At 48.0% G+C, this 10,000-nt stretch overlaps 1 protein-coding gene across 1 annotated transcript in view; it reads right to left on the minus strand.

Moving 5' to 3' along the window:
- The window catches only part of LOC139403872 (fibrillin-1-like), a 128,668-nt gene that overhangs the window by 29,091 nt on the left and 89,577 nt on the right, over positions 1–10,000 (minus strand). The window contains exons 41-49 of the mRNA XM_071147050.1: positions 8,964–9,086; positions 8,428–8,586; positions 8,267–8,338; positions 7,895–8,020; positions 6,791–6,913; positions 2,272–2,397; positions 1,840–1,956; positions 1,577–1,702; positions 642–761 (exon numbers count right to left, since the gene is read on the minus strand). Coding sequence (XP_071003151.1) covers positions 642–761; positions 1,577–1,702; positions 1,840–1,956; positions 2,272–2,397; positions 6,791–6,913; positions 7,895–8,020; positions 8,267–8,338; positions 8,428–8,586; positions 8,964–9,086 — 1,092 coding nt within the window. The remainder of the gene's footprint in view (positions 1–641; positions 762–1,576; positions 1,703–1,839; positions 1,957–2,271; positions 2,398–6,790; positions 6,914–7,894; positions 8,021–8,266; positions 8,339–8,427; positions 8,587–8,963; positions 9,087–10,000) is intronic.

Here is a 10,000-nt window from a genome sequence, read left to right on the forward strand (position 1 = left end):
AGAGCTCTGTACATGACTGTATCTCTTCACCACTCTCACTCTATAAACATACAGAGTATGTGTGTGTGTGTGTGTGTGTGTGTGTGTGTGTGTGTGTGTGTGTGTGTGCGTGCGTGCGTGCGTGTGTGTGCGTGTGTGCGTGTGTGTGTGTGTGTGTGTGTGTGCGTGTGTTAGGGTTTCAAAGGGATGGTATATTACTGGAAACATTCTAAGTTTACTACTAAACTACCAAAATGTTGGTATCTTTCAAGGATTTTATGTAATCTATCACAAGACATCTAGTGGCCCTTTTGGGTACTGTAATTATCTCTGGCTCTCTGTGTGGCCTTATCAAATGTAAAATATATGAAATAATTAAATAAGATGATTAGAAAAAATAGAATGACAAAGCTGTAAAATAATATACTAAATATAGAGATGCTTTTTGTCATTAATGAGGCTATTTCCTCTGTAACCATTCGGTCTATCTACTAGAAACTCATGGTCAATATGGACACAGATGAAAAAACTAAAGTGATACGATACATGATTACATTTTTCTAAAGTTATTCAAGTATAAATGACCAAAGTTACGATAGATTGCCATAGATTTTTGGTTAATTAACAAAATGACTGAAGATTTCCAAGCGTATGTATGTTACCTTCACAGGTCTCGTCCTGTATATAGTAGCCAAGTGGGCAGATACACCTGTAGGAACCGTCCAGATTCTGACAGGTGCCTGGACCACAAGTCCTAGGGTTCACGGCACACTCATTGACGTCTGGGAGACAGAACACACACCACATTACACACACTCAGTTAAACTCTTTAGAAATGAAACAGAGTTAATACAGCATGGAAATAGTACAGATAATGTTGCTGTGAGAGGAGAGAGAGACTGAGAAGAGGGTTGAGATAACGTGAAGGAAAATGAGACAGGTGAGAAAACTAAGAGGAGAGAGAAAGGGATGACAAAGGCGTGAGAGGAGAGAGTAATGACAGAATGAAGGGAGGAGAGAGTTAGAGAGGAAGGAGATAAGGAGAGAGTAATGACAGAATGAAGGGAGGAGAGAGTTAGAGAGGAAGGAGATAAGGAGAGAGTAATGACAGAATGAAGGGAGGAGAGAGTTAGAGAGGAAGGAGATAAGGAGAGAGTAATGACAGGAGGAAGAGAGGAGAGAGATAAGGAGAGTAATGACATGAGGATGGGAGGAGAGAGTTAGAGAGGAAGGAGATAAGGAGAGAGAGTAATGACAGGAGGATGGGAGGAGAGAGTTAGAGAGGAAGGAGATAAGGAGAGAGAGTAATGACAGGAGGATGGGAGGAGAGAGATAAGGAGAGAGAGTAATGACAGGAGGATGGGAGGGATCAGAAGAGAGGAGAGAGATAGAAAGGAAGGAGATAAGGAGAGATTAATGACAGGAGGAAGGGAGGAGAGAGATAGAGAGGAAGGAGATAAGGAAAGAGAGTAATGACAGGAGGATGGGAGGAAAGAGATAGAGAGGAAGGAGATAAGGAGAGAGTAATGACAGGAGGAAGGGAGGAGAGAGATAGAGAGGAAGGAGACAAGGAGAGAGTCATGTGACAGTTCCTCACCAACACAAATTCTTCCGTCGGCGCTGAGTTCGTAGCCATCGCGACACACACACACGAAGGAGCCCAGGGTGTTAATACAGTTCCCGTTCCTACACAGCCCTCTCTGGCTCGAACACTCATCCGTATCTGGTAACACAGGCGGAAAGATAAACACACACCGTACACACACACCTAAGGCCTTTAGCTCAGTGGGCTAACACAGTCCTGTGGCGTGCAGAAGACCTGGCTTCAAAACATAGTTAGTCACACACACACACACCTACCTATGCAGTCATTGTTGTGTGAGAGCTGAAAGCCTGGGTAACACAGGCAGTTATAGGATCCCACTGTGTTCTTACAGGTCCCGTTTCCACATGGCTGTCTCTCACACTCATCCACATCTACAACAACAGGAGAACATCATTACAACATCAGCACAACATTATCACAACCTACTGGCAACCACTCTCTCACCAGGTCCAGTGACAACAATGACTACTTGACTGAGTACTTATTACAAACTATCCACTAGTGGAGGCCAATGAGTTATGATTGAACTGCATGTTACTTTGGAGAGAGGAGTGAGATCACGTGAAAAAGAGCCCTTGTGATAATTAGATTCAGCTCGATGGACCATGAAAAATAACTACAGCACTATTCACTAATATGATTCATGGAAGATTAGAGGTTGTTGTTGTTGTTGTTGTTGTACTCACCTATACACATGGCCAGGTCTGATGTAGCCTTGAAACCATTGGGGCAGATACAGCGATAGCTTCCCAACGTATCAATACACTGGCCTGGGCTACACACTCCTGGGTTCTCCACACACTCATTGCGATCTGTAGAGAGAGAGAGGGAGCAAGAGAGAGAGAGAGAGAGAGAGGGAGAAAGAGGGAGAGAGAGAGAGGGAGCGCGAGAGAGAGAGAGAGAGGGAGAGGGAGCGAGAGAGAGAGGTAGAGAGAGAGGGAGAGAAAGAGAGAGAGAGAGAGGTAGAGAGAGGGAGAGGGAGCGAGAGAGAGAGGTAGAGAGAGAGGGAGAGAAAGAGAGAGAGAGAGAGAGAGAGAGAGAGAGGGAGGGAGAGGGAGCGAGAGAGAGAGGTAGAGAGAGAGGGAGAGAAAGAGAGAGAGAGAGAGGTAGAGAGATGGAGAGAGAGCGAGAACAAAAAGATAGCGAGGGTCAGAAGATGTGGAACACACACTGCTACGCAGGACTAACCTCCACAGTGAGACTGGGACAGACTACAGGACTAACCTCCACAGTGAGACTGGGACAGACTACAGGACTAACCTCCACAGTGAGACTGGGACAGACTACAGGACTAACCCCCACAGTGAGACTGGGACAGACCACAGGACTAACCTCCACAGTGAGACTGGGACAGACCACAGGACTAACCTCCACAGTGAGACTGGGACAGACTACAGGACTAACCTCCACAGTGAGACTGGGACAGACTACAGGACTAACCCCCACAGTGAGACTGGGACAGACTACAGGACTAACCCCCACAGTGAGACTGGGACAGACTACAGGACTAACCTCCACAGTGAGACTGGGACAGACCACAGGACTAACCTCCACAGTGAGACTGGGACAGACCACAGGACTAACCTCCACAGTGAGACTGGGACAGACCACAGGACTAACCTCCACAGTGAGACTGGGACAGACCACAGGACTAACCTCCACAGTGAGACTGGGACAGACCACAGGACTAACCTCCACAGTGAGACTGGGACAGACTACAGGACTAACCTCCACAGTGAGACTGGGACAGACTACAGGACTAACCCCCACAGTGAGACTGGGACAGACCACAGGACTAACCCCCACAGTGAAACTGGGACAGACTACAGGACTAACCCCCACAAGGAGACTGGGAGAGGGTCTCATTAAGGCCACTCAGTGTACACTCTGTTACTGTAGTTACTGTGGTCTACAGTGTACACTCTGTTACTGTAGTTACTGTGGTCTACAGTGTACACTCTGTTACTGTAGTTACTGTGGTTTACAGTGTTCACTCTGTTACTGTAGTTACTGTGGTCTACAGTGTACACTGTTACGGTAGTTACTGTGGTCTACAGTGTATACTCTGTTACTGTAGTTACTGTGGTCTACAGTGTACACTCTGTTGCTATAGTTACTGTGGTCTACAGTGTATACTATGTTACTGTAGTTACTGTGGTCTACAGTGTACACTCTGTTGCTATAGTTATTGTGGTCTACAGTGTACACTCTGTTACTGTAGTTACTGTGGTCTACAGTGTACACTGTGTTACTGTAGTTACTGTGGTCTACAGTGTATACTCTGTTACTGTAGTTACTGTGGTCTACACCTCCACTGTGTTTGGTTACACATAAAAGCAGGAAGAACAACAGGATGCTGCTATTGAAAAGGCTGGGTCCATATTACAGGCGTACATTCCTTTCTCACACAGCTACTCTGAGGGACGTGCTGCTCTCTAGGCTTTCCTCTCATCATAATCCAGGGTGTTTAGCAGGGAGAGCAGGGGGGGAACTACAGGCCAGTAAAGCCCAGAGGAGCTCCTCTAGGAGGTGTAAGATATGCAGCACAGCCCCCTGGTCCCTGACACATGCCTCACATACTCACTAACTAACGACTAACCAGGACAGCATGTCTAACACATTCTTCTACTTGTCCAACACACACATTATTCTGTTCTTCTATCCCTCTCCGTCTGTCTGTTGGTCTGTCTGTCTCTATGGTGCCAGTCTGCTTGTTATTTAGACTAGAACTCCTTTGTCTTTGTCATGTCATTGAACAAAAATGTTTGGTATGACAAAATAATTGTATTTGGCATGGCAACGACATAAATATACTGACACCAGGAATAGGGGATCTATTTAGAAAACATTCATTTTTCTGCTCCCTTTCTTCTCCTCCCTGACACTCAGCCTATTCTCCCCCATCCTTACCCAGACACTATCCTCCCCCATCTTTACCCAGACACTATCCTCCCCCATCCTTACCCAGACACTATCCTCCTCCATCCTTACCCAGACACTATCCTCCTCCATCCTTACCCAGACACTATCCTCCCCCATCCTTACCCAGACACTATCCTCCCCCATCCTTAACCAGACACTATCCTCCTCCATCGTTACCCAGACACTATCCTCTCCCATCCTTACCCAGACACTATCCTCCTCCATCATTACCCAGAAACTATCCTCCTCCATCCTTACCCAGACACTATCCTCCCCCATCCTTACCCAGACACTATCCTCTCCCATCCTTACCCAGACACTATCCTCCCCCATCTTTACCCAGACACTATCCTCCCCCATCTTTACCCAGACACTATCCTCCCCCATCCTTACCCAGACACTATCCTCCTCCATCCTTACCCAGACACTATCCTCCTCCATCCTTACCCAGACACTATCCTCCTCCATCCTTACCCAGACACTATCCTCCCCCATCCTTACCCAGACACTATCCTCCTCCATCCTTACCCAGACACTATCCTCTCCCATCCTTACCCAGACACTATCCTCCCCCATCTTTACCCAGACACTATCCTCCCCCATCCTTAACCAGACACTATCCTCTCCCATCCTTACCCAGACACTATCCTCCCCCATCCTTACCCAGACACTATCCCCCTCCATCGTTACCCAGACACTATCCTCCCCCATCCTTAACCAGACACTATCCTCCTCCATCCTTACCCAGACACTATCCCCCTCCATCCTTACCCAGACACTATCCTCTCCCATCCTTACCCAGACACTATCCTCTCCCATCCTTACCCAGACACTATCCTCCTCCATCCTTACCCAGACACTATCCTCCTCCATCCTTACCCAGACACTATCCTCTCCCATCCTTACCCAGACACTATCTTCCCCCATCCTTACCCAGACACTATCCTCCCCCATCCTTACCCAGACACTATCCTCCCCCATCCTTACCCCTCCATCCTTACCCAGACACTATCCTCCCCCATCCTTACCCCTCCATCCTTACCCAGACACTATCCTCCCCCATCCTTACCCCTCCATCCTTACCCAGACACTATCCTCCCCCATCCTTACCCCTCCAGCCTTACCCAGACACTATCCTCTCCCATCCTTACCCAGACACTATCCTCTCCCATCCTTACCCAGACACTATCCTCCCCCATCCTTACCCAGACACTATCCTCTCCCATCCTTACCCAGACACTATCCTCCCCCATCCTTACCCCTCCAGCCTTACCCAGACACTATCCTCCCCAATCCTTACCCAGACACTATCCTCTCCCATCCTTACCCAGACACTATCCTCCCCCATCGTTACCCAGACACTATCCTCCCCCATCGTTACCAAGACACTATCCTCCCCCATCCTTACCCAGACACTATCCTCCCCCATCCTTACCCCTCCATCCTTACCCAGACACTATCCTCCCCCATCCTTACCCAGACACTATCCTCTCCCATCATTACCCAGACACTATCTTCCCCCATCCTTACCCAGACACTATCCTCCCCCATCCTTACCCAGACACCATCCTCCCCCATCCTTACCCAGACACTATCCTCCCCCATCCTTACCCAGACACTATCCTCTCCCATCATTACCCAGACACTATCTTCCCCCATCCTTACCCAGACACTATCCTCCCCCATCCTTACCCAGACACCATCCTCCCCCATCCTTACCCAGACACTATCCTCTCCCATCCTTATCCAGACACTATCCTCTCCCATCCTTACACAGACACTATCTTCCCCCATCCTTACCCAGACACTATCTTCCCCCATCCTTACCCAGACACTATCCTCTCCCATCCTTACCCAGACACTATCCTCTCCCATCCTTACACAGACACTATCTTCCCCCATCCTTACCCAGACACTATCCTCTCCCATCCTTACCCAGACACTATCCTCCCCCATCCTTACCCAGACACTATCCTCCCCCGTCTTTACCCAGACACTATCCTCTCCCATCCTTACCCAGACACAATCCTCTACCCCATCCTTACCCCTCTATCCTCACCCCTCCCTCCTCCATCCTACCCCATCCTCACCCCTCCCTCCTCCATCCTCCCACATCCTTACCCCTCCCTCCTCCCCCATCCTTACCCCTCCATCCTCACCCCTCCCTCCTCCATTCTGCCCCATCCTCACCCCTCCCTCCTCCATCCTCCCACATCCTCACCCCTCCCTCCTCCCCCATTCTTACCCCTCCATCCTCACCCCTCCCTCCTCCCCCATCCTTACCCAGACACTGTCCAGTGGGGGTGAAGCGGTATCCAGGTTTACATTCACAGCGGTAGCTACCAGGCATGTTGAGACAGCCTGCATTCTGCTGGCACACTGGCCCATTCTGACACTCATCAATGTCTAGGAGGGAAAGAGACAGAGAGAGAGGGGGACAGAGAGAGAGAGGGGGACAGAGAGAGAGAGAGAGACAGAGAGAGAGAGGGACAGAGAGAGAGACAGAGAGAGAGAGAGAGAGACGGACAGAGAGAGACAGCGACAGAGAGAGAGGGACAGAGAGAGAGGGACAGAGAGAGAGACAGAGAGCGAGGGAGAGAGAAAGAGAGAAAGAGAGACAGAGAGAGAGAGAGAGAGAGAGAGAGAGAGAGAGAGAGAGAGAGAGAGAGAGAGAGAGAGAGAGTGACATAGAGAGAGAAAGAGAGAGACAGAGAGAGAGAAAGAGAGAGACAGAGAGAGAGAGGGAGAGAGAGAGAGAGAGAGAGAGAGAGAGAGAGAGAGAGAGAGAGAGAGAGAGAGAAGAGAGACAGAGAGAGAGAGAGAGAGAAAGAGAGAAAGAGAGACAGAGAGAGAGAGAGAGAGAGAGAGAGAAAGAGAGAGACAGAGAGAGAGAGGGACAGAGAGAGAGAGAGAGAGGGAGAGAGAGAGAGAGAGAGAGAAAGAGAGAAAGAGAGACAGAGAGAGAGAGAGAGAGAGAGAGAGAAAGAGAGAGACAGAGAGAGAGAGGGACAGAGAGAGAGAGAGAGAGTGAGAGAGAAAGAGAGACAGAGAAAGACAATGTATTAATTACTGGTAGATATTTCACTAAAGCAAATAGACCCTGAGACCTGCCATACATGTGCAACTGTATAAAACCCTATCCGGCTTGGAGGCCCGTGACAAGGTGACATGGATTCAGAGGGTTTTATTCAGCAACACCATGCAGTCAAAGAAATACAAAAATATACAAGGCTGCCATTCAATCCACTTTTAAAAGTCATTTATGAGCCAACCTGCCCAGTGTTTACTATGAATGTGCCTCGGATTGAATCCGGGACACAGACTCTAAAGGGTAGTAGTTGTATGTTCTATGAGCACACAGCATGAAGCCCATGGGGCACGCCTTACCTTCACAGATGAGCAGCTTGTCATTGTAGAGGAAGCCCATTGCACACTCACACCTGAAGCTGCCAATCATGTTGATACACACGCCGTTCTCACACACACCTGGGATTTCCCTGCACTCATCAATGTCTGGAACACACACACACACACACACACACACACACACACACACACACACACACACACACACACACACACACACACACACACACACACACACACACACACACACACACACACACACACACACATACACACACACACACACACACAGATACACAGAATCACTTTTTTAAATGTTATTATTAGTCCTGTGAAGCTGTAAACTGGATTTTATTCCAATAGTGTCCTTCCACTGGAAGTGGTGTAACTTACCAATGACCTGTCCTGTGTAGATATCAATGTAGTATCCTGGTCTCTCACTTCCACACAGAATGGCAAACTCATCTAGGGATAGACAGATGGCAGATTTGAGTGTGTGTGTGTGTGCGTTCTGCGCGTAGTGTATATGTGTGTGTGTGTGTGTGTGTACTCACTGGTGCTGGGTACAGGACACTGTTCACAGGGTCTGTTCCAGGCCCGTCCAATGTTGTAGGAGCAGCAGCACATCTTCTTGGTCATGTTGAAGGTCAACTCTCCGTCACACGTCCCGTTGTCAGAGTAGAAGTTCCTGTAGCAGAAACTCTTCCTCATGTCTACGGGTGGGAGGGGACAAACAGTCATTAGTCACATGGTGTTGTAGAAGCAACTAAAAAATATAGTTTATTATAGGTCCGTAATTAAAAACATACTGTGAGGTTTTGGTCAGAGACCTTCATCAGACATGGTGTTGTGATGACATAATGTTATAGAGAATAGATCTAACACATAACACGTCGGCATTGTAAATTCAGTCTGTTCTGAATTGACGTACCTGTATAGATAAAGGTTACATACAGTAAATCAAATAACTACAATTATTCTATCTTGCTGCCAGTCTGTTTCTGTTGTAGTCAGAAACCAACTGTATCCAGACCACACACACTGGTTATTGTTTAAGAGTGAGTAGTACAGTGTATTGTACTGTACTTACCCATACAGTTGTTTCCTCCATTGACCTGCATGTAGTCCACAGGGCAGATACAGGTGTAGTTTCCTATGGTGTTGTAACACTGGCCTGGTCCACAGATACCTGGACGCTCACACTCATTGACATCTACAGAGAGAGAGAGAGAGAGAGAGAGAGACAGAGAGAGAGACAGAGAGACAGAGAGAGAGAGAGAGAGAGAGAGAGAGAGAGAGAGAGAGAGAGAGAGAGAGAGAGAGAGAGAGAGAGAGAGAGAGAGAGAAAGAGAGAGAGAGAGGAAACAGTCTTGTTAAACACAGCTATATGATGTTTATCTTTATCTTTCATTCAATATGCACGCAACATTATGAATGTATAATAGAGCCAAGGTGAGGTAGATGTTGGTAGTCTACTCTGGGAGTTAGAGGGCTGCCAGTCAGAGCTGAGGTGGGGGTTGGTAGTCTACTCTGGGAGTTAGAGGGCTGCCAGTCAGAGCTGAGGTGGGGGTTGGTAGTCTACTCTGGGAGTTAGAGGGCTGCCAGTCAGAGCTGAGGTGGGGGTTGGTAGTCTACTCTGGGAGTTAGAGGTCTACCAGTCAGAGCTGAGGTGGGGGTTGGTAGTCTACTCTGGGAGTTAGAGTTCTACCAGTCAGAGCTGAGGTGGGGGTTGGTAGTCTACTCTGGGAGTTAGAGGGCTACCAGTCAGAGCTGAAGCTGGGAGTCTTGTACAGGTATTTACAGTATATGATAAAGTTGTTTTAGGTTCTGTCCGGCCATAGTCATTAGTAGCCTCGACTGCATCACTGTATTAGAACCATGTAGCCTGCCAGGCAGAGAGCACAGAGAACAGGCTGATATGAAGACACACATCACAGCTTTGTTCCCCTGGTCTGGACAACAAACACTCTCCAATTAAACAGCTATTAGACACAGGCTTTTTCCTATCTCTCCTTGTCTTCCCATACAAACACACACACACACACACTCACTCTCTCAATTCAAGGGGCTTTATTGGCATGGGAAACATGTGTTAACATTGCCAAAGCAAGTGAAGTAGATAATATA

Source organism: Oncorhynchus clarkii, unplaced genomic scaffold, assembly GCF_045791955.1.
Source record: "Oncorhynchus clarkii lewisi isolate Uvic-CL-2024 unplaced genomic scaffold, UVic_Ocla_1.0 unplaced_contig_3708_pilon_pilon, whole genome shotgun sequence".
Taxonomy (NCBI): domain Eukaryota; kingdom Metazoa; phylum Chordata; class Actinopteri; order Salmoniformes; family Salmonidae; genus Oncorhynchus; species Oncorhynchus clarkii.